A 25,394-nucleotide genomic window follows, 5' to 3' on the forward strand; every position below is an offset into this window, starting at 1 on the left:
TCTGATGACTGACTTGTTCCTTATTGTTCACAGATACAGATGTTGGCTCACAGTACTGCTTTGGTCTCACATACCATGCTGCATCCTTAGATGACATGCAACAATTTTTACACATACTAATGCAAGTCAACACTGCTATTCATTTGTTTAGTAACATAATGGTATTCATTCTCAGTTATTTCTTTATTATTTCTTTATTTGTACAGTATAAATATTGATCAAAACGGTAGCTCATCCACATATAAAGAAAAAAATGACATTGCACTTAAAGTTTGGTTTTTGAATTATTCTTAGGCCAAAAGCCATCTGAATATCACCTTGAACATGCTTTTTCAAACATGAAAGAGTGTATAAATGAAAGTACAGTTAGGGAAAAGCTAATGTATTACGTTTTCACATGCTCTGAGTGATGATTAGAGTTTCTAAAGCCTAGAATAGTGCTTTGCACACTGCACATTCTTAGCTCTTAACCCAGGGTTATATGCAATTCAATCCAAGGCTTATTGGTTTGGAGATTTTATTAATGTTTTAACACTAGATGGTTCTCTGTGATACCACTGAGAATTAGTAAGATGCTTTGTTGTGATTTAGTTTGCACAATGGTAATATTTCAATATGAATGAAAAGGTGTATTAATTTCATTCGTAAAGGAAATATCTATTGTTTCTGTTGTTGTAGCACAAGATACTGTACTACTGTGCTTTAGGGTAGTATAATTGATAATTGTATAATTGATAAGGCAATGAGATTTGCCCAACTGTTGCAATCACACAGTATAATCCATTTGCGCATACCACTGTTGTTTTGAATAGTTGGGCAATCTGCTTTACCTAGCTTGGGGCAATGGTGAAGTCAGCAGGTCCATGAGCTGGAATCTGTGGACTGGGTGGGTGGAGAAAGTGAATGAGTAATGCTTTCTGCTCACATAACTACTTTTTGAGGTGCCATTGAGCAAGACACTTCATCCCAAATGCTGCAGCGGAGCTGCTTAGTGGCCAGCAATAGAAGACTGGGGTTGTTTTGGGCAGCTGTCAGGTATGAATGTGTGTAATTGTATTAGTATTGTATGAGTATGTATTGAGTGTGAAGCATGGTATTGCTGGAAAACCACATGCTGAACATACCTCCCCCCTAATGAAAAGACCACAATCTGTAAAAGATGCTTGCACCCAGACATCACTGTAATCTCATGCTGCTTGTAGTTTTCCAAATGTTTATTTGCTGGAGTCATTGCTGATGAGAGCCAAGTTTTAAGTCTGCTGGTGTGGACAAACCATCAGTGGACCCTGTAAAAAGGGGACAAAATATATCAATCAGAAAACAGTCATGAACCATCTAATGTGAGAAAGTATTTCATCATACCACTAATTCCATGATTTGATAACTGATATTGGTAATGTTTTTGATTTGCAGAGTGTGAAAATGTTTGAAAGTAGTGGTGTTTGTGAATGGGTTGTGAAGGAAGCAGCAGACCAGAAGATGGAGACAGAGAGCAGTGATATATTTCAGACATGCATAGGTGAAGGCCTGAGTCCTAAACTCATTCAAGATGCCTTGGAAAATAACATCCAAACCAAACACCAAAACAGGTTTTGTGAGAGAATCCTGATAAATATGACTCATTCAATGGCTATCTATCTATCTATCGATCGATTGATCGAGGTCGATCGAGCTATCTATCTAATCTGTCTGTTTGTGTAAATGTTTATTTTAAATGTCTTGAAATTGTCTGAAATTGTTGTCTTGAAATAAATACGATACACCTAAAAGCACAAAAGTGATAGCCTACTCTCAATTCATCAAATTGAAAAAAATGCAAGAAATTTTAACAAATCTCAAGTTGATCATCATGACAGTAATATCTGAGGATGAGAGTGTGTCTGTGACCTTAACAGTATCATTGTTTTTCTGTATAAAAAGAGCTACAGTCACAAGCACAGGATTGAGGCATTCTCACACAGTATCCCTGCTGCCTAGCAACAAAGTAGGGGTCTCTATGGCAACATGGCTTCTCTCAGCAGAGGGAGAGAGAGAGACAGAGATAGAGATTCTTCCTTGCATAATTCTGTAGAAGTTCTGTTTGTCTTTAATATGTTCTCTTTTTTGTATTATCGACAATATTCTCTTCTTGTTGTAGTAGTTAGTGTTCAAGAGCACCTCTATAAAAGCCGGACTCTGCATGTTTGCTGGTTTATTTGTTGGTTTGTTCGTGCGTACCGGTTTTTGCAATGCACATTGCTTATGGGAATTACAGTATGTGCCCTTTAGGCCACGCAAAGCCCTAACGGTACACGCAGAGCAGGCGTGACTACTTCTCTGTTGTGCTCATTTGCATAATATTACATTTTTTAAACTTTTGTCATCACATCGCAGGCCTGATTCACGTCACCACCTATCCCATCATGTCGTGTGCACTTGGTTATTTTCCTCTCAAAGACAATGCATGGAGGCAAACTGTAACCTTGTGAAATCATGTCTGGTCTGCAACTACCATAAGAGTCCTATACAGTATGCACTAGGGTTGGGTATTGTGTGGATTTTTTCGGTTTCAGTTCGGGTCCTGGTTCCTTATTTCAGTACCTAAGCTAGCATACATGCTAACAACTAAGTAGGTTCTGTTAACAGTTGACTAGCAATCACATTATTCTAGTTTGGTGTTACTCCATCAGTACCTGTCCTGTTAACATCTCCACTTGGCAAATGAGCGGCAGATGCAGAGGATGCATATTAAAGAGCTTACACTAACTTTGAAGGTGTAAGCTCTTTTATCATAAGACATTATGATATACAGTTTCCAGATCTAACTTGAAGGTGTAAGCTCTTTTATATGCACCAGAAACCCCATAACATGTATAACACTCTCATTGGCTTTGAGATGTAAGATGAGAAATGCTGCATGCTAATGAACGGCAAATACATCAAACAGGACATGAATGAACCGTTTAGTCACAAAAACATGAAAGAAACAAATTTGGCTGTGCAACGCTCTTGATTGGTCTCTGAGCTGCTGGAATGGTATTTAAAGCCATTTGATGACAACTAAGCTATTAAGATCTATCCCATGATTCATGCGCTCGAGTGTTTAAAGGATCATCAAAGGAGACGGCACTACAAGGGTGCCAGAGGGTGTCGGAGGGTGCCAAGAAATCCTTTAAATGTGAGTTTAATAGACGGCAGTTCGTTGCTTGTATTGACCCCCAAGAACTTTTTTTCCTTTGGAAGTCCACTGCCAGCTCCTTCGTCTTACTGACACTGAGTGGAAGGTGCTGTCATCCAGACTCCCATACTCCTCCTTCACTGATGCATCCCGCATGTTAGGAATCATCAGAGATCTTGGTGAACTGAGGTGTACAGAGTGAATAAGGCAAATGACAATGCAGTCCGTATTTATTTTATTGTATTGTATTATATGCATATGAATGTATGTGCATGTTTAGGCTCTGACCTGGTAGGCCTGTCAGTGTAGAGCAGGCCTATGTCTATGGCTGCATGGAAGGCCTCTACAGCTGTGACAGTAGATGTGGCAGCTCTTTCGTTCTCACTGTAGTCAGCAATGTTGCTATGGCAACCGCAGACAGAAGCCATGGCAACCAAAGACAGCCCACCCTCTGCCTCTCCCTCCTTTCTACTCCTAATGGCTTAATGCCTTCAAACCACTCTCTTTCTCAGCCCCCCTTGCCTCGCACTTCTCCCCTCTTCCTGTCTTTGCACAATCTCCTCCACCCTCCCTCCCTCCCCCACTCACTCGCTCGCTCCAAGCTTCTCTCATCTTCCTCTCTCCTTTCTTCCTTTCTGTCATCATCCATCTTTCTAAAAGCTGAGATCATGTTTCTGTTCGGAGGAATTACCGACTCTCCTCTCCTACAGTCTGTCTTTCCACCACTCAAACACCTCTCTCCTCTCCTAGCAACCCCCCCCCCCCCCCTCCACCACACACACACACACACACACACACACACACACACCACCACCATCAACCATGAATAGTAAATAAGGAGGGACAAGAGGAATGGAGAGGTGATGATGCCAGCCACTATTACCCACCAGTCAGTGATTTCAACATTACTAGCTTTATTCTCTTCTCAAACCTCCCTCTTTTCCCTCCCAGTATCCTCTCCTCCTGCCTCCCACCCAGGAAGGATGGATGGAAGAATGGATGAAAAGAAGGAGGGTGGGATGGGTCTGGTTAATTTTTAGTTTTGTCTCCACGGCAGCCTGGTTGCTCTCGCAGGGTATCCTCAGCTCAGAGCTGTATGACCCCATACAGATTTACTGTTTTTCTGATGCTTCTCTTTTTATGTTGATTGTATTATTGTTGCTCTGTTTCTATAAGGGATAGCAATTTTCAAAATCTTTTTATTATATACATTTATTATCTGGGAGTTTATTTTGCTTGCTTGTTCTTTTGCTTGTTTTCCTCTTCTGTCTGTGTTTTATTCATGTTTTTATCACCTTTTTTTTCTCTGTGGAAATACGGTAGATCTATTCTATTGAACTATGTGTTCTATTCTATTGAACTGTGTGTTCTATTCTATTAGCTGTCTATTCTATTCTATCAGCTGTCTGTTCTGTTCTGCTTTACTGTACTCTGTTCTATTAGTTGTCTATTCTATTCTGCTCTACTCTGCTTTGCTCTGTTCTATTCTGTTCTGCTGTGTATTCCATTCTACTGTATTATATTCTATTTTATGCTGTTCTGTACTATTTTATTAGCTTTCTACACTAATCTACTCTGTTCTATTCTGTTCTATATTCTATTCTATTTTATTATATCCTATTCTAGAAGCTCTATGGTGAAATGATATAACGTAGTAGGTAGACTGTCAGGAGTTGGAGTGAAGGAGGAAGGAAAGGATGAAGGAAATGATGGAGGGAACAAGGACGCGTTCAGTTTCTCTCCCTCTCGCCTCCGCCGCCAACAAACCGACAACCGTGAGATCAACCGTCATAAGGCTACAGACACTGCCAGCCATATCCTGCCTCTGAAGAAAAAATAACTGTTTATAGCATTTTTTTAACGCACGCACTAAGAGCAGACTTGTGCTTCTCTCTGTATTTTTTTTTTTTTCTTAAGATAAAAACGTCGGGGTTTTTTTTTTTTTAATAAGAAGGAGATGAAAATGTTTTCCGCCGCGCAGGATAGGAAGACTGGCGTTCAGCTGGTGAGCGCGGTGCTGCTGCTGCTCTCGCTCTCCGGTAAGACACGAACAGCCCAACCGATCGATGCACTGATACATGGATACACGGATCAATAGTTCAAAAGAATCATAACCGGTCGCACTGCACACCGCTCCATCAGCATTCCTTCATAAATGAGTGCGTTGTGTTGTTTTGTGTTGTGTGCGTGTGTGTGCGTGTGCGTGTGTGTGTGTGTGTGAGAGAGAGAGAGAGATGTACAGCTGATTATCGGCTAATTCTGATCAACTGATGCCTCCATACTAGGGGGGAAAAAGCGATGATCGTTGCAGTGGATCTCTTGGATCACTTTTATTTTTAGCCGATTTCTGATCAGTTGTGTTAGTTCTGTTAGGACTTAATTTATCCCGCGCCTCCATTTAGCTGCTGTTGAAAGCTAAATAAGTGGCCCGGTGTATCACAGCCTTAAAACAAGATTATGATGCCTGATGTAAAAATAAATACTGGCTTAGTCCTCAGACAGTATGATGGTGGTACTCCGTAAGATCTGTGTCACTCACTGTTGCTCCAGGCCTTGTCAAGTGATGGATATAAATAGGCAGGGATATAAAGATAATGTGCTAAAGAGGTGTTATTTATATTTCTAAACTAGTAGCAGATGTATAAACCTGCAAACTATAACAGAAGAATATGGGATCCTCTAGTAGGCTATAATAGGCCTATATGAATACATGAATGTGTGATTGCATGAGGCAGACTGCAGATGAGAATAGGATGAAATCTAGCCCAGGCTCTCAGCTGGTAGATGCTAATCCACAGATAAAAAAGATAGGCCTAAGCTTCTAGATCAAAACACACCCCCATGCAACCTGACCCACATGTGATCAAACCCACAGCATCATTACACATGCCGCTAATCAAATAGGCCTAAATATAACTCCAATACACTCCAGCAGATGCACAAACAAAAGCCGACCTGATCCAATATGGTGGTGAGGCAATTGAATGTTTTCATTCAATTTCACCCTAAAATAATGGGGCTGTATGCCATGGTTTGTGTTAACAAGAGTGATGCCATGTCATTTCATCCCCTTAGACTCAGCTCCTGCCTGCCTGCCTGCTGTCTGCTGTCTCTATCTAATAAATGTTGTTCTGACATGCAGCATGTACTGATGATTTACTACAAGTACTACAAGCGCAAGTAAAAATACACAATGTACAAAATATTATGGACATCTACCTGATATTGAGTTGCAGCCTCTTTTGCACAATCCACATCTCACTTATCTCAAAGCTTAAAAGTCCTTCTCTAACTTGTCTGCTTCTGTTTATCTCCATCTCCTCCTTTGTGATTGGTATAGATTTAATGAGGGAAATCAATAAGGGATAATGGGTTTTACCTTTCACCTCATCAGTGTACTTCATGAAGAGGAAGTGTCCTTAATTCTTTGTACATTGCATGTAGAGAAAACAGCATAGCTTCTGTCACAATGATTACTCGAAAAGAGAGGACTTATAGTAACATAGGTACGCTTACTTTGTAGAACATCATGGACTCAGAATAGAGATCTAAAGCTCCTGTTCCTCTGGTCTGGGCCTCGGCACTCAAGCCAGGCAGAAGTGATCAATCTGAGCAGCACTACACAGCCAACAACATTCCAGTTCAGGCCCACATGCAGCTAAACAATGCTTTCAGTGAGAGAGGGAGGAAATACTTGGTTTGATGTCATGATGGCACAGCCAAAAGGATGACTGAAGTTCATTATCTTGGTTAGGTTTGCCCACCATGCCATGATAGAGTGAAATTCTGGCTTGAAATTGTCTTTTTTGTCTTCTTGACTCGTCAAATCTTTCAGTGCAGTGGTTTAGAATATAGTTCATAACCCACATCGGTGTATTTTTAAATGTTGCCAGCACCTTTTGATTTTTTCACATATGCCAACTGAAAATAGATCCCCAAAAGTTTACTGTTGCTGGGCAACTCAGTTGCATGGAGAGGCTACAGTAGTTCATCCTGTTTTTTGTCTTCTCAACAGAATGTCTACAAAAGGAAAACTTCAAAATAGATAACTACATTCACCCTTAATTCTTAGTTATATGTATATTATATGTACTTAATTACCCATATTAGATGATGTCACTGTGTATTCACTCTTGTAGAAGACACATGTATCATGTTAACATTAGAGTAGATCCAGTAACATGCCTTACATAGGCCTACATCACTTTAAGATACTCCACTATATCATCTGAACCCAGTTAACTAAACTGTTAACTGTAAATTATCTGAACTTACTGAGACATGTCATTTGCATTTATCCACAAATTAGATACAGAAGGTGTTTTATATCTGTGCATGCATGCTCATCTTGTGAATATGAGGACTCTAATGAGAAATGTGGTGTCCCATACTAAGGCCCAGGCTCATTAAAACATATCAAATCCAATAGAGGTGAGACGACTTAGAATCTTGACCCATTGTTTAAGAAGTCAGGCTCGGTCACACTGGCCTAAAGCCTATAAACACACACTCAAAACATCACAATTATACTCTTTTCTATCTTAACCTACAGAAAATATACATTTTGTAATCCATTGCTGTGTGTTTCATTCTTTGTAGTCAATCAGTCATTTTAGAAAGCAGTCAGTCATATTCAGTTTTTACATTTGTTGTGTGGTGCATTTAGGCAGTCAGGACCTGTTCAATAGGTTCCCTAATAAAAAAAAAATCCCTAATATTCCTATGGAGACATGCTGTGAAATGTGTGCCTACATGGTAATCACTAGTGACTTTACAGTGACCTTATGTTACTTTATGGCATTTTTTATCTCCTTTGTTATCACTATAATATTCCTATGATATTCCTTTAGGGACTTTTAGTGTTGTTGCGTTATCTGTATAGTATTTCAGTCAGTATCACAGCAGCTCCACAGCTGCAGTTACCATAGAGAGCCGCTAGAGGGAAGCAGCACGCCAACAAGAGAACGCATACAGGACCGGCATGCACTTTTGAAAAGACGAAACAAAGTACCACCCTTGCTTGTCATAAGTAGGCACAGAAACGATAAATCAGGCCATTTAATAAGTAAAACAATTATGCAACAATAATATAATCCATCCTCTTTGAAATAAAATTGAAAACGTATTTTTAAATAATGGCGGAAACGAGGAAGTGAGGGATTTCTTCTGCATCAGAGTTTGGTCAGGACTGTTAAATTAATGCAGTAGGTCACCGGCGCTGTGGCTTAGTTGGTAAAGCGCCTGTCTAGTAAACAGGAGATCCTGGGTTCAAATCCCAGCAGTGCCTTTTGTTTTTATCTGACAGAATTGTTCCCCGAAAGTCGAACAGCAAAGTAAAGCAGGACTTTAATGATTACGACGCCCCGGTCTCAAATCAACTTGTTACTGTAACGAATCAGCAAAAAATATCTTTAAACTCTTCTAAAATTTAGTGGACCTGGGACTCATAATTGACCTTAAGGTGTTTTACTTCTCCTAAAACTTGTTATGAAGTAATGGTTGTGTTCACTTCATAGAGTAAACGGTACTTACAGCCTATAGGCCTACTGTAGTTTAGCCTACTCTTATTCTCTCTTAGTAAACTATAGGCTATACTCTTAATAATGTGAAGAAATTATTTTAATGTTAATTTATTCACTCCAGCCTTTGCTGACTCATGTTCTGTTCTGTGACCATTTTTATTTTCTGCCATAATGCTTTTTTGTCCTGTTGTCAAAAAATATTGTTATCCACACTGAATGAGTGCATACATATTTCATACTCAAGAATAAAGTAAGGTGGCTAAGCATATTCATAAACCAACAATACATAAAACAATGGAGATTTGGCATCATATTTGCTATATCACTACTGAAGAACAGTAATAATGAACAGTAGCACCAATCAAACTGATGTGTCATTTTAAGAATATTCTATTTAATGTATATTTAGATTCTTTCATGATAATACATTTTCCTAGACTTGATGACACTAATATTGAAGGTGCAATTAGTAAAATTATTACTGTCCCATAGCACAAACTTTGATAGGGTTATTGATCAATAGGCTATAGGCTACCAATGAGTCAATGATTAGTCTACCTCGCCAGGTGCTGAGGTTTCTGGCTTTCAAAACTCACAACCATATTTTTTTTAACCATATTTTTTGAACTGGGTAAAATAAAGACATTGACATTACTAAAGAATAAACTCAAGTGGTTACTTTGAGTACTGACATACTGATGCTGTCCATCAACAACAGTGTGCTGCTGTAAAGAATGGCGTTAATAGCAATTCATCATCAATTCAGTGCAGTATTCCTGCACTGAATTGTCACTGAACAACTTTAAGTATTTGTGTACATTTCCATTTGCGTACTTGCTTGCATGTGTGTAGTCATTTAGGTGTGTGCTTTAGGTTCCAGTCAAATCCTGGAGATCCTGTTTGTTGGAGACTGGAAATGTTTCTTAAGCCAAACAAGCGGCCAGACTCTGAGACTCTTCTATAAGTAGAGATGGCTGTCAATAATGCATGGCTGTGGAGGAGTGGAGGGTAGAGGAGGACAAGGGAAGGAAAATGCCTTTCACTCCTACCCAATGCAGTCAGTACTTTCATGTCCTCAGATGTTTAGCAGTGATCACAAAAACAAATGAAAACGAGTGTATGTTTGTGGAGCTATGCTACCAACAAGACTACAGTGAAATATGCTAAACTTGCTGAATACCGTGTCCCTGTCCACTCTCATGCCACTGATTTTTTTTTCATTCACATATCCCATATATCAACAGATTTCACACAAAGTTACTGAATTCATTGCACAGAGAGTGTAGTAACAATGTCATAATATCTCAGACTGCTGGCTGATTCAATGCAGCGTTTATGAAAAAGGTGACGGTATTTGCAAGTGGGCTTCTGAGAGTGATCGCTGTCCCATTCCATTCCTGACGTAATCACAGAAAAGCTTTTTCCATCCCACAGGAATCCTGCAACTCCCACAGGAGTCCTCATCACATGGCATCTCCTAGTGGAGAGCTGTGTTGACTGCTGGCTGCCCTGCGTTTGGCAGCCAAGTGCTGCAGTGTGCAGTGTGCAGTGTGTGTTTCTCCAAAGCAGGGGGCGCCAGAGCCCAGCCAAGCAGTACAGAACTGAACCCCAACAACACAGAACAAATACCAGACTGACTTGCATACATATATACAATGTACGGAGCCTCATGAGGGCCATTTGTGCAAACATCCACTAGACTCACAGACTGCACCCCTGGCTGGACAGAGTAGCCTCTGGCTGGACAGAAATAAAAAAAAAAATTAAAAAAAAACATGGAACATTTTCACTTCATGTTATTGAAACAATGCTGCTATAGAAGCTATTTCAATCAATATTTGTTGTTCATTTTTATGTTATCGTTTTGGCATCAAACTGACTTCAGGTTCAGCGCAATCTTGCCTTCAAAATAAAAGCACAGAAAATTGACAACGTTTTGACAATAAGAATTTTAGTATGTATTATTCAGGGAACGTATGATTTCAAACAAAATTGAAAATTGATCTGTGAATTTGTCCCCCTCAAAGTAAATATTCAGCCAGCCACAGATAGCCAGAGACAGCCATGATTAAAGCTGCACTAAGCAACTTTGCACATTGGCGGCTCCAATTGGCAGTGAGAAATAACTGAAAAATGAAGACTTCACTACCCAGAAATCATGTAACATGACATCAGTAAACTGCACACAGCACCTGGGTCGGTTTATGATGCTTTATACTAAAGGATACCAAAGCGATGAGAGAGGCAAAAGATTTAATGCTGGTGAGTCCAGCTTTCTCTGGACGGAGCGCTTGCTCACTGCTGTTTAGGAGACAGTTTCTATTTTGCTTTGAAGTTTTGATTCATCACGTCCGGTCAGCGGAGAAGATTCTATACCCAGCACCAGAATTCCATTTGGGCAAATAGGACGAATCTACAGGATCTCAATTAGAGGGGATGAGACGCTCTTCTCTATTGCAGCTCCACTGTGATTTAAGACAGGTGTATTTTTACATAAAGAACCTTACCTAGTGCAAGGTGGACTTTTACAAGATAGCTGACAACATTCCTCTGGTATTTAGTCATATTCATTATTTAGCCTTATTTATATTGGCAATGAATGTTCAGATAACTAACAGAGCTCCTGAGGAATGGGTGTGAACTCCTTAGCACTCAACAGTGGTTTTGCTGATAGACCACACCCTCTACTCCGAGTAGCTCGGTCCATGTCATCCCACAGATGCTTAATTGGATTGAGATCTGGTGAGCGGGGACGCTAGCCAGGCCGCTGTATTACGTTGAATCCACTGTCGTGTTTGTGGAACTTTTCCTGGATAATCCTAGCTGTGTAGCATGAGCCAGTGTCCTGCTTAAAAAAATTGCACAACTCTGCTGCCATGAAGAAATACACCTGATTGGCAATGATGCTCAAATATACTGCGGCAGTCAAAAGTTGCTCCACTTATATTGTGGTGCCCAGTGTGTATCATGTTTATCATGGAAACAGACGCTACACGTCACACCACCAACAACCAGTAATGATGACACAAGGCATGATTTTTGTTCCATACTCTTGCTCTCTCAACAATGTGAAACAGCAGTGACAGGATTCATCAGACAAGGCCGTGCTTCTCCAACTCTCCGTTGTCCTTTTCATCCTTTAGTCCACTGCAACTTTTTGTTGTTGTTTTAAGAATTGGAACTGGCTGCCATGCACCATTCATGTGAAAGTATGATGAGTTGTACATTCTCTTGAGGGTCATTATGCCCAAAAAGTTGTATTGGACTGTCTGTTGACTAACTGTTGTCCCATCTGTTGCTCTGTGCAGTTCATGCCAGCCAATTTTCATCGATGAACCACTTTTGCCTTCAGGACTGAAGGCAAAAGTGGTTGCTGATTGTCCTGTGGATGGTGCATCATTCATACAAACAAGAAACTGTTGAGGGTGAAAAAAAAACAGGAGCAGTGCAATTCTTGACACACTCAAACTAGTACACCCATCACATACTACTATGCTTTTTGCAAAGGCAATTCTAACTTTTGTCTTGAATATTGGCACAATAACTCTAACCAATATAGTGGCACGTGTACACAATTCATGTCTCATTTCTTTAGTCCATCTCCTCTAAAAGGGGGTTTCCTCCTCCATCTACCCATCAATAAGGTAACCAGTCAGTCTATTATGAGTCTCAACAATATTTTGACCAGTGTAAGTCCTTACTGTAAATAGCCTTACATGCATACATAAAACAGAATGAAAGAGGGGTCACATAGAGTTGGAAAGAGAGAGAGAGAGGGCAAAAGAAAGAGAAAGATTATGTAACAGATCAGAGAGCTGCACTACCTTCCTTTTACCTTTTTTTCTGCTGTGACCTTGAGAGAGGAGGGAACAATGGAGGAAAAAAGAAGGGAGAGGGAGTGTGTGTGTGTGAGAGAGAAATGGATGGAGTATGAGGGAAGGATACAGGGAAATAAAAAGAGGAGAAGCTGGGAGGGTGAGGGGAAGAGAGGGGTAGGAAGGAAGGAAGAAGGGGCTAGGGAAGAGGCGTGAGAGGAGGCAAGAGAGGTAGGAAAAGATGGGCGAGGAAAGAGGGAGGGGCAGAGAGAGGGAGGAGTAGCGTGAGGCTGCTTCACTGCAGTATTTCAGCTCTTAGCAAGTCTCTCTCTCTCAGTCGATTGGATTGCTGAGTCAGCGGGAGCAGGAGCTCTGTATCTCAAACTGTATATCTGTGTATGTGTTGCAGTGGTAAAGGCACTACATGTGTGTACGTGTGTGTGTGTGTGTGTGTGTCAGTGATGTATGTTTGGATGTGGTTGTGTCTCTGTGAAACAGCTAGGTCAGTATGTGGGGATGACATTGACATAGCACAGCTAGCATGCTTAGCTCACTGCTGACACTGCACACATGTGTGTGCGTGTGTGTTTGAGAGAGAGAGGGAGAGAGAGAGAGAGAGAGAGAGAGGAGGAGAGAGAGCAGGTGCTGTACTGCAGCAGAAGACACCTGACTGTGGGGTTGTGACGGTTGCATGGAAAATTGCGTGTGTATAAATTATACATACGGGTGGTGGGCGGAGTTGAAAAAAGTGCATGTGTATGTGCACGTGTGTGTGTGTGTGTGTGTGTGTGTGTGTCTGTGTATTTGTGGTGCAGAGAGGCAGGCCTGTAGAGTGGTGCAGCAGCAGTGGGAAGGGAGCCAGAAACACCCAACTGCAGAGGAGAGAATGGTGCAGAGTCCCGTCACACACACATACACACACACACACACACACACACACGCGTAGACAGAAGCACAGATTCAGTCTGGGGAGTGCAAGCCCATGCTGAGACATAATGTGAGATGGGAGGAGGAAACTTGAGGAAACTAAATGATTCTATCATTTACAATAATTCTATCATCTACAATATTAAAATGCACTTATTTGTATCCTGTAGTTGAGGAAAAGATTTTGTAGGCAAAACTGGTGATTAGTTCCTAAAGAAGATTCAGACTCAAAGTTTGTGCCAGTCAAAACAAAGAGGATGAAAATGAGCTTGACTCGACCACTATCCCACTGATCTTAATTTAACTTAATCAACTGAAGTGATTGTAAATACTTACAATACACTTAAATACAAGGACAATACATCAAACGTGTTCTTGCATTTTGATACTATAAGGGAAAAGTACATTTAAAAGTGAGGCATCCAAAATTAAAAAAAAAGTTATCTACTCTTCCAAAACGATTGCTGGCATGAAATGAAGGTCTGAATGAGTTTCTGAGGCTAGAACCATCGATGTTTTAGAAATATTGACTGAAGAATTAGAATTTTAGCTAGCAAGTATTGACTAGTATTTTTTTTCTTGTTTTCCTTCAAATAAGTGAAAACAAGTAAATGTGTCGTCCCCCATGAATGATGCAGGCACTCCTTTGGCCAATTAATAACAAGATTCATCATTCCTCTATGTTTCATCAAAATCCAACCGGTGGTGTAGACGTTCTGGCCTGATCAAAACCCCATGTCTCTATCATGTATATTTCAAAACTCATGAATTATTACATCTTAGCCTATTCAAGCTAAATGATGGAATTAATTTCCTTACTTCCTATAATCAAAAAGTGGTCGTTTTCATGCTACAGTGTAACATCATAAATGCAGATGTTAAGGAGTATCTTCTACAATGGTTTTCAATCCTGGTCATCAAGACCCAGAGGACTGCTGGTTTTCTATCCTACCAGTTAGTTAACTGCATTACCTGGTGTTCCAGGGGAAATTAGTCTCTGCTAGATGAAAAGAATGAAAATCAGCAGGGTGGGTCCTGACCAGGATTGAGAACCATATATTACTTCATCATTACTACATCATTGCCAAGTTGTCCATACATGAATTGCGTCTGTGAGTTGAGGAGGGGCAGTAATTCACATCAGCTGACTGTCAGCCTGACAGCTCTGATATGTCAGGTTTCATGCATTTTACAAAAAGTCAACACTGACCAATTATCCTTAGTGATTCTGTCCACATTTGTCCATAGTAAAATTGTAAATATAAAAAACGAAATAAATAAAAACAAAACAAAGCAAAAAAAAAAAAAAAAGAAAACAAATTGGGACTCACATATGGGACTTTTGATATGTTTTTTTGTTGTTGGTAGCTATAGCATTATTGGTGTTGTTATTTACAGGTTGTTCAAGCATGGATGTGCTAGTGGCCAGCAAGATCAATGCACTGAATGGAACCACGGTCAAAATCTCCTGCACGTTCACCTCCTGTTATAAGATGGATGCCGGCAAGTTTGTCATGAACTGGACCTACCAGGAAACGCTCAATGATACAGAAGAAATGGTAAGAACCTTAACAAACAACACGCTCTTTTACGGTCCAGGTAAGTTTAATTAACCCTTTCCAAGTGGCTTGGTACACCCATGAACAATTAATATGTAAGAAAAGCTCATTTAAGTAACTGCCTCCTGTACTTTCCTAGAAAGTACAGAATTGTTACTGCTAATATAAACCTTCCATACCTACAAGATAGTTCCTGGAATTTATGCGTAATAGAGAAACTGTAGCCTAGTTCCTTTGAAATTATGCTATTAAATTTGGGCCGTTATCATCTTAAATCTGTAACAACTACAATGTACTTATTTTAACTGATGAGTAATACCATAATTCCCTTTTTAAAGTAATTCAGCTGTTTCTAAGTATTTACCTAGTTACAGTTGTAATTAGGTAACTTACTATTCTTACCAAGTATTTATCTAGTAGATACCTTGTCTCAGTGACTGTAAAAAGAAGGGTTACCCACATTAACCCACACACTAACCCAACATAGTGCTTATACAAGTGTCCATTCAAGAAAAGATAAGACAAGAAGCCCAGCATCTTTGGATGGATATCAACCCCAACCTGCAACCATGTATAGTCTACCTGTGTCCTAAACCTCAAACCCAAACATTAACTCTATCTCTCTCTTTCTCCCTTTTCCTCTCTCTCTCTCGCCAGTTCATGACATACTACAGTAAGAAGGGAATGGTGCCTCTGCGTTCAGACCGTTTTGGGGAGAGGGTTGTGTTTGCTGGGAACCTGGATAAGAACGACCTGTCTATCACCCTATCAGATGTTCAGCTGGAGGATGAGGGGGTTTACAACTGCTATGTGAGAAACCCCCCAGACCGCATCCAGGGACACGGCATCATACAGCTCAACGTCGTCACCGAACGTAAGATACCCGAAAACTTCCTTCTACTGATTTACATTCATTCTCTAAACCCAGACCCTTACCAATACATGCCTAACTTTAACCCCTCTGATTCTAATTTTATACATTGTTGTCTATTGCTGGTCTGCAACTTCTGTGTTTGGCATGATGCTGCTTGTATGACCAGGTTTTCCCTGTAAAGAGATTCTTAACCTCTTCCTCCCTGCCGCCCCCGCCACTGGGTCCATCATTACAAACGCAGGTTGCACGGCCAAGCTTTGTTCAAACCCACAGAACTTAATGTATATTCTAGTCAAGATAACAAGTTTTCCAAAGACACCAAATATGTCATGCTGAATTACAGGGAAACGATGAAAAAATGAATGAAGGAAAATGATGCACAAACATCTCGATTTTTCCCATTTGATGTAATGGTGCAGCTATAAAAACATGGCGTCTTGTATTTGAATATTTCAATCAATATAAGCAGCTAGAGCTTCAAGAAAGAGTTGGAACGATCAGATAAAGAATATGGATTGATTGATTGATTGATTGACTTTATTCGATAAATTAAAATACAATATACAAATGTACATACAGTACTAAAATTCATCAGGATATCGCAATAAAGTCACATGACTTATTTCCATTGCGGTCCTGAGGTCTAGGCTAGGAGGCAGGCAGGAAAAGGGAGTGACATGTATATGCTACTAATATCCCATTTTTACACTAACACACCTAATAAAAACATCAATATTATACAATCATGAAAATAATAAAAAACCACACAAGTTCAGAAACCAGTCCAAACTCCTAGAAAAGATGTTTCACTATACTAACTTACTCAGCATCCATTTTTTCAGTTGTTTTTTAAAACTATTCAGAGAATGGGCAGATTTAATTTCGTTACACTAGCCCTCGTATTCAGGCCATGAGAGTCATACATACTGAAAATACCCGGTAAAATAATTTGGACATAGACCTTGTAAAATCTTATAGACCATAATAAGTTTCAACTGTTGAATTCTACCTTCAACAGGGAGCCAATTCAACTCTTTAAAATGGTTTGGGCTAATGTGCGTTCTTGGACTGAGATTAAGGACGACCCTCGTTAGTTTGTTCGGAGCTTTTTGAAGCTTATCTTTTGTTCTTTTAGTTATACCACTGTACCAGGTTACGCAGGTGTAATCATAGTGGCATTGAACTAATGATGTAGCTAATGTCCTCATGGTTTCCTTATGAAGGAACTTGGATATTCTTGCCAGATACTTTGTCTTTGAATGGACCTTCCCAATGACAGAGAGGGCCATAGACTCACTAGTCATACACTGTTCCAGTTCGCATCCAAGATAAGTAACAGAACACTTTTCCTGTATCTTTGTTCCATTACATTCAACAGAAAAACTGGTTAGGTCCCTTAAATTATGCCTTGTTCCAAAAACAATACATTCAGATTTGCCTAAGTGCAAGGATAATTTATTGTCACATAACCAACTGCTTACTTTTTGGAGCTCTTTACCAACTGTTTCTAAGCACTCTCCAGTTACCAACAAAGCAGAATCATCCGCATACAAAAATAAAGGACATGAACAAGCTGCCTCCATGTCATTTATATACAATAAAAACAATAAAGGACCAATTATGCTTCCTTGAGGGACACCACAGGTAAGGTTTTTGGGCTCTGAGAGCATACCTCCTACATCTACCATTTGGACTCTACCAGAAAGATATGACTGTATCCATTTCAAGGCCTCCCTATTAAAACCTATTGCCTTTAGTTTATACAGCAATATCTGATGATTCACTGTTTCAAATGCTTTTTGCAGGTCGAGCATTGCCATTCCACAATACTTGCCACTGTCAATTTCCTTTTTAATGAAGTTGGTTAAATAAATCATGCAAGTCTCAGTTGAGTAAGACTGTCTAAAACCTGACTGAAAATCATATAAAATATTAAACTGGTTAACATATTTAAAAATCTTTCCAGGATTTTACTTAAACCACTTAATATAGACAAAGTGTTCTGTAGTTACTTTGTTCAACCTTACTGCCTTTTTTAAATAAAGCGGTAACTCTGGCCTTTTTAAATTCCTGGGGGACTTTTGATTGGGAAATTGAAAGATTTATAATGCATGTGACATAGGGAGCAATAACCTCTGCAGCATCTCTCAGGAACTTAGCTGGGATGGCATCCAAGCCGGTGGCTTTGTTAGTATCCAAGCCCCTGAGCATTTTAGTGATTGTTGTGATTGTTATCTGGGTAAAAGAAAACTGCTCTTCCCCGATCCCTTTAGACTCGTAATACTTTTTCACCTGAGGTTCCCCATAGTCTCCTGTATTAACTGGAAGTTTCTGCACTAAGTCACTTGCTATGGTTGTGAAAAACTTGTTAAAGCTATCTGCAACCATAGCTTTATCAAAGCTTAAAGACCCATTAATATTCAGACCTATATTACTTTGTTTATATTTAGGCTTTTCCTTGGTCCCTAATGATTTAAGGGTTGCCCACAACTTTTTTGAATCGTCTTTATGTTCTTCTATCTTTGTCCTAAAGTATAGCTTCTTGGCCTTGTCTACCATTCTTTGCACTTTATTTCTAAGGTTTTTGTCTTTAATATAAAAATCTGGCACATTGTTTCTCCTATAATCTTTTATTACTGTATTTCTCAAATAAATAGTGTCCAGAATTTCTTTATTTATCCGAGGTTGAGTTCTATGTTTAATCCTTACCTCCTTTAATGGAGCAATTTAATCTAAAACCTGAAGAAAATTGCTCTGGAAGTGATTCCATGCTATATCTACATCACAGCTTTCCATAATATTAGACCAATCCATATTCTGGGGTCCTCCTAACTTTCCTTGTACAGTAAGTTAAAAAGTGATCACTGGTTCCATACACAATGGATGTGACATTGTTGTACAGTTAGAAAATTATTATTAAATTATTCTAACTTTTAAGATACTTTAATTTAAGGGTAAAGTTAGGTAAAGTCAGGGTACAAGGGATTAATCTCAGTGGGATTAACATGGTTGAATAAAAGCTAAATAAAATAACTGTGACTCGAACTATAAGCCTAAATATAAATATTTTCTAATGCACACAAGCAGGCAGAAAGATAGGCATACAGTACATATCCACACAAACAAAGGTTTACACAGACTGAGACAGAAAACAGACTTTCTTGTGGGATGGGGAAATGATTATTAGGGATGTAATTGAATACCCAACTCTCAAATTAACATACAGTACATTGCACTGAAAACAGCTTTACTTTCTGTTGTCGTTTCTTTCTCTGTAAAGTCGTAGGCTAACAGATGGGCATGCCAAATATCTTTATCTTAATGAAGATCAGGAATGCAGGGAAACTTGGCGTTCCCTGTGTTGGCCGACTTTCCCTCTTTCCCCTTGCTGCTGAATGTGAGGGCACAGCTGATAGGCCTATGTACACATGCGCACATGCACACACACACACACACACACACACACACAAATACACACACAGACACACGCACACACACAAACACAGATTCACTGCACTCGGTTGCACTGATGAAAAAGGCAGACAGAGGAGACTTTTCCCAGTTGGATTTGTGAACACCGCAGTGAATTTATATTTCTCAAGAGCCGACACTGTTGTAAAATGGCAGAGAACAGCCAGCGCATGACAAAAACAGGGGAAGGATGGAGTCGCAAAATACGAGACAGAATTTTTAGCTTGTGAGACAATGAAAGTGGGGTGATGCCGACCCATTCTCTCGGGGCTTGACAGGCCTGTCAAAACTATTTTGACTACATTTTCAAACCAACAATAGCAGAAAATCTATCTATATTTAATTGGAGATGTTAATCTAATGATATACAAAGTGAGACACAGAGGATAAAGTCTGTCTAACCTCTACTGTATATCCAGCACCGCACACTTCACAGCTAAAATATCTCAATACTCTTCATCACTCAAGACAACTACAGACTGGAAATACATTTTCCTAAGAGAGAAGTCTTAAAGAAATATGTTCCATGAATCATGATTAATGGAATATTAGGATTTACACAAATTATATGTATGAATTAATTATTAATTACACACTTATGTGGACATTAATTAACTTGTCAATATACACTAGATTAGATGTAGAAAAATTGGATTTCCACTATTTTTAGACAACATCCTCTGCAGAAGCTTCTGTTTTCTGTCTGATAATTTTTGGAATTGAATAGATACAGATACAGGTAGTAAACGAGCATTACACTTCTAATGATAAGCTTACCTTACATAACTTCGCAGAAGCTTTCCTTAACGAGCGGCAGAGCCTGGTGAGCTGTTTGTAGCTTTTATGAGTCAGTACTGAGGAGGAGTTTGCTTACGTATCGCTGCCCTAAACTGTTGTAGTCTGAAGTGTTTACGAATACACAGGATTTGGTGTTGCAATCGTTCGTGTCTTTGTGAGTAACCTGCTTACTGATGAGTTCCCAGCATGGAGCATATTCAGAATATACTGCAGTTGTTTGTGATAGGACACATTAAGACCTTTATATCTCTCACCTCTCTCTTTGCCTAGCCCTTAAAGCGACAATGGCAACCTTTGTCTTATGTCATTGCTTGGTCTCATTCTTTCCTGTCAATCGCTACTGTGCATATACATATTATGCATAATATACATATTTCAGTTGCATAATATGTTTACATTTTAAGCATTTAGATGATGCTCTTATTCGGAGGACAGGGGCTCAGTGGCTTACTCAAGGATGTATTGATAGGAAATATTGCTGTTGTGGGCAGTGAACCTCTGACCTTTTGGTTACATGATGGTCTCTTTAACCACTAGAAACCCTAGTATTCGCTGAAGCATAAAAGCAATAAAATAATCTTATATTGGTGTGTGTGTGTGTGTGTGTGTGTGTGTGTGTGTGTGTGTGTGTGTGTGTGTGTGTGTGTGTTTCCTGGAGCCTGAGGACCTACTGGTGATGAGTCAGCTGTTTACTTATTAATGACCAAGAAGAGGTTGAACTCAGTCCCTCAGCATCTCTCTTGCTCTCTCTCTCTCTCTCTCTCTCACACACACACACACACACACAAACACACACACACACATAAACACAGGCTAACTCAGCAGCACTTTCTTTCCACTCTGTTTAATCAGCCCAGTGGAGCTTTTAGCCAGCATTGCACTTGTCTCCCTCCTTTGTCCACAAAATACTTAACCCTCTCTTCTCCTCTCCTGTCCCCTCTCTAGTTCCCCCTCCTCGGGACTCAACCATCGCAGTTGCGATTGGGGCATCAGTGGGCGGAGCATTGGCTCTGCTGATCCTTTCCATGGTCGTGGTGAAATGTCTCCGTCGACACAGGAAACAGGAACTGATGTCAGAGGAGAAGATGGAGGAGGAGGGAAAACTGGAGGCCGAAGGTGTCGCAGAGGAGGGAACCAAGTAAGAACTTTCAACCTTCGACCCTTAATTCTCCACCCTAAACTCCTAAATCCTAAAGTTTATACCTGAAATCCTAAACTCCAGACCTTACACCCTAAACTCTAAGGCCCAAACCTTGAGTCCTAGGGCTTCTTTTCATATCTATAGATTTGTGCAATAAGGACTAGTTGATAGTTCTTATCTCTAAATTAGCTTTTCACACATTTGAAGAATGACCACCTACACCTAGATCCTGGGATGCAGTGTCATGAAAACATACTGCTGCTTCTGTTTTCATGGGGAAAACACCAGAAATAGGTTCACAACCCATTGTGGACCCTGACCTTTAGGTTAAATGACACAGGTATACAGTATACGGTCTACCTACCTAGGACCCTGTTATAAACCCTGTTATAAACAGAAGATCTTTTCCAATAATTATGTGGTATAAAAGAAGAACCACACAGCCCAGATGTAACTGTATGGTTTAAGCCCCCTACTAACCATGATTCCTTCTCTCCTACCGTTGGATCACTAACCTCAGACCTTCTCCCTCTATTGATAGAAACCTAATCTGTTCTCTTCTATTGATAGACAGCTATAACCAGTCATCACATTGAGCCAGTGGCCTGTGGAGCTCTCATCACCCCTCTGGTAAATACCTGGTCATGTGACCCATGTCCACCAGTAGTGGAGTGTTGTTCCTCTCCATCAGCTTTGTAATTAGTTCATCTCTCCTTTGTGCTCTGTGACGACTATCTTTCTTCCTAACTGTGACCTATCCTCTGCAAGTGTTTTGATTATTTTGTGTATTTGTGGAATAGTGCATGTCTCTTCTTCTCTCCAGCCCATATCTGTTATAGAGCCAAACTTCACCTGGACACTGTAGAACAATCCTCCAAAAAGTCAAAGACCAAAACACTGTTGTACCAGACTGAGTCAAGACAGATTGCCAGGACACTGCTACTCTAAACTATGTTTGCTTACTACATACTAGATTTAACTGGAGTTACAATGATGGCAAGCCTTTAACTACAGCATATTTACCTGTTGTTACAGTGATGACAAGCCTTTGAAATTAACTAACTATATTATGACGAGGTTGGTACTTGACTTAGGTATCACAGGACAATCAAATTATGTGATTAAGTCCTATGGTAATGCACCACAGACATTACCGCACACCTTATGGTTATGCCGCCAGACATTATTACATAAAAATGAGTACCATGCAAGCACAATATAATATACCACACAAATGCTACAGAAAGGGTACCCAAGTACCACAGGAATGCCAAAATTCCTATGGTGGTGCCCAGAGATAGTCAAGTGGTTAAGCGCCCTACCTCTGGAACCATATGTGTGCCCCAGCTGACCGAGAACAAAACCCTGCCAGAGCTTTCTACTCTGTCATCCACTGTCTGAATAAAGAATACAAATACTTAACTGGGACTACCCATTCTCCTTCAAGACATCACATGCTTCTGTGGTACAACTACATTAACATATGGCACTAGTACCACAGAGGCTGTAGGTAATTTACCATAAGACTTTTTGGTAAGAGAAGCTCTGATATGAACCGTCATGCCTCGGTATGTGCCAAGCAGAGTCTGAAACACCATTACAAGGTCTGAATAAACACCTTAGAGAATGGAGTGTCGGGCAGACATGGCTGGAGTGGGTCAGAGACATGATGAGCTGGTTGTGTCCAGAGCCACTGATGAAGAGAGTTTGACCTTTGCAGTTTTCAGTGGCAGCCATGTTGGCTGCTCAAGCCTGTTCCAGACAGTTGATTGGTAATGTGTAATTCAGTGCCACATTATTTTTAGAATGTTCGGCATCACATCGTGGATATATCATGTACATGGAGGACATTGTTATATTTGTTAAACTATAACAAGTTATTTGTATCCAGCAATTTTTATTCTATAGAAGAGGCAGCAGCACTGCACTGTTCCTACAACATCAAACTCTTTATCAGTGGCTGTGGTTGTGCCCATACAATCGTGTGGTGGTTACATGTATGTAATGTTGTTTCATTCTTGGGTGTTTAAATGTTCTTTACAATATTTTGTTTTCTGATGTTTACAATGCTCTTTATAATGTTCTGTTGTGTTATTTTGTTGTTTGGAATGTCATTTACAATGTTCCATCCTGTGGTATTTCAGAATGCCATACTGTGTGGAGACCTAGACCAGAAACTATAAATGGTTTCAGACATTTGAAAAAACAAAAGCGCATTTAATACAAAGGTGCCTCAAAATAAAAACCCTCCTGTTAAGAATAATCAAAGCGGACTATATCAGGCTTCTCAATCTGCCCTGACTACTGCCTGCTGCCCAGAACTAATGCCCATCTTAATAATTAGCTTTGCCTTGCAGACCTTAGGTCAAATGTATTTACAAATATTAGGGTTTTAGCCTATTTAATTGCCAGATGGGTGGGATTTGCCACATAGTATAATACAATGAGTGTCCGCAGGTTTAAACAATCCCAGGAAGTTATTGGAAAATATTTCTATTGGCAACTTACCTGAAACTATCTGAATTTAACAGATGCTATTTGCTCCATCTTGCTGTTACTCGAATCAAGTATAAACAAACATTAACTAGGGTCTTGAGGGTCTGTTGCTTTGTTGGAAATTACATTTGTCACCCTAGAAAAAGTGCATCAAATATCTGAGACCTATAGTTTTTGCCAGGTCTGCATTGTGTGGTGTGGTGCTTCATTTTGCAAAGGTGTAAGACGTACAGTAAATGCACTGTCAGCTATGAATAGAATCAGAAAACATGTCAACAGCAGTAAGCTGTAAAACTCAGAGCACACAATCATCACTCTGTGGGATTCTATTGTTGCTGCCACAACAGCTGGGAAAATAGACTTCAGATTGTGGATGAGGGATACACCATAGTCTCTTGTCCAAAGACTGCACTTCTCTGCTGCCTCAAAATACAGAAGTGAGATGCTTTCTCCATCCCAAGGGGCAGTTTCAGCTCCAAGATGTCTTATTTGCACACATACACCTGCATGGCATTAGATAGTTCCAGTGAAACAATAATAACTCATGAGCAAAGGTGCTTTGTATAAACCACGTCCAGGCATGAAGATCAATAGAGTTTGCCCCCATTAAAAAACAACATGCATTGTAAAACTAAAATGCAAGAAGCCGAATGAAGGCTAGTCTCACAATCTAGATAGGTCATAACTGAAGTGCATTTGAAGTGCTAAGAATTCATGAAAGCACAACTTAAAAGGGAACTTAAAATGGCCATGAACCAAAGGGTGTCAATAGTTTTGACAAATCCTTTTGGGGAAGAAATTCTGAAAATAAGCTTTCACCATAAATAATACCATTGAATAAAAAAAAATCCAATTTCCAGTTGCAGGTCATATTTTCTACAGTGTTTTATTTTTATATTCACCAAGGGTACCAATAATGCTGTGAAACAGAGGTTCAAACGGTAACTTTTTTCAGTCCTAGACCTACATTAACTCATTAAAACACACTGGGACTGGTTTCTGCACCCACCTGAAACAGATGAACAGCCCTTTGTCCTGACCCACAGTGTAACATGAGCATAAGACGAAGCGTGAGCACAAGACATTACATATGCTGCATTACTGATGTCAGCATTTTCTGCTATCTGTTACACAACCCACATGGCTGACCCGAGTTTTAATCATATACGCTCTCCTGATGTGTGTGTGTGTGTGTCTTTGAGTGTGAGCATGTGTATTGTGCCCCAGATCTCTCTACCTGCTGGTTTCATCTCTAGAGAGCTTGATATATCGGGGCATCTACAAAGCACGTTGCTGCTTTAAGTGGAAATGGTGGTTCTCATTCTCTTCTCTCTTTCTGTTTCTCTCCGTTTCTGTTTTTCAGACATGCGTACCCCCTACCTGAAGATCTATAGTAACCACTGCTTGAATCATCGTCCAGTGATTCCGTCGACCCCCTTCTGCATGTGTGTGTCTGTGTGTGTCGGTGTTTGCGTGTATGACTGTGTGCGCGCGCGTGTGTGTCTGTGTGTGTGTGTGTGTGTGTGTATTTCTATATGTCTGTGCGAGATGTTTTTTCTCCTTGAAAGAAGCCAGGGAGCTCTTTTCCACAGCTCTCTGCTCCCCTGCATCCCCAACTAGATGACCACACCTCC

The 25,394-nt window shown here is 40.0% G+C and overlaps 1 protein-coding gene and 1 non-coding gene across 2 annotated transcripts; both read left to right on the forward strand.

Annotated features, from left to right (window-relative positions):
- Nucleotides 1-5,111: 5,111 nt before the first annotated feature.
- scn2b (sodium channel, voltage-gated, type II, beta) lies at nt 5,112-21,265 on the forward strand. The gene is made up of 4 exons (XM_071916382.2): nt 5,112-5,196; nt 14,820-14,980; nt 15,638-15,854; nt 21,069-21,265. The coding sequence occupies exons 1-4, from the start codon at nt 5,115-5,117 to the stop codon at nt 21,263-21,265; spliced, it is 657 nt and encodes a 218-aa protein (XP_071772483.1). The 5' UTR covers nt 5,112-5,114.
- trnat-agu (transfer RNA threonine (anticodon AGU)) lies at nt 8,372-8,444 on the forward strand. Its single transcript has one exon. It is a non-coding gene; the product is annotated as a tRNA-Thr (tRNA).
- Nucleotides 21,266-25,394: the final 4,129 nt, after the last annotated feature.

The sequence above is a fragment of the Centroberyx gerrardi genome, chromosome 6 (assembly GCF_048128805.1).
Source record: "Centroberyx gerrardi isolate f3 chromosome 6, fCenGer3.hap1.cur.20231027, whole genome shotgun sequence".
NCBI lineage: Eukaryota > Metazoa > Chordata > Actinopteri > Beryciformes > Berycidae > Centroberyx > Centroberyx gerrardi.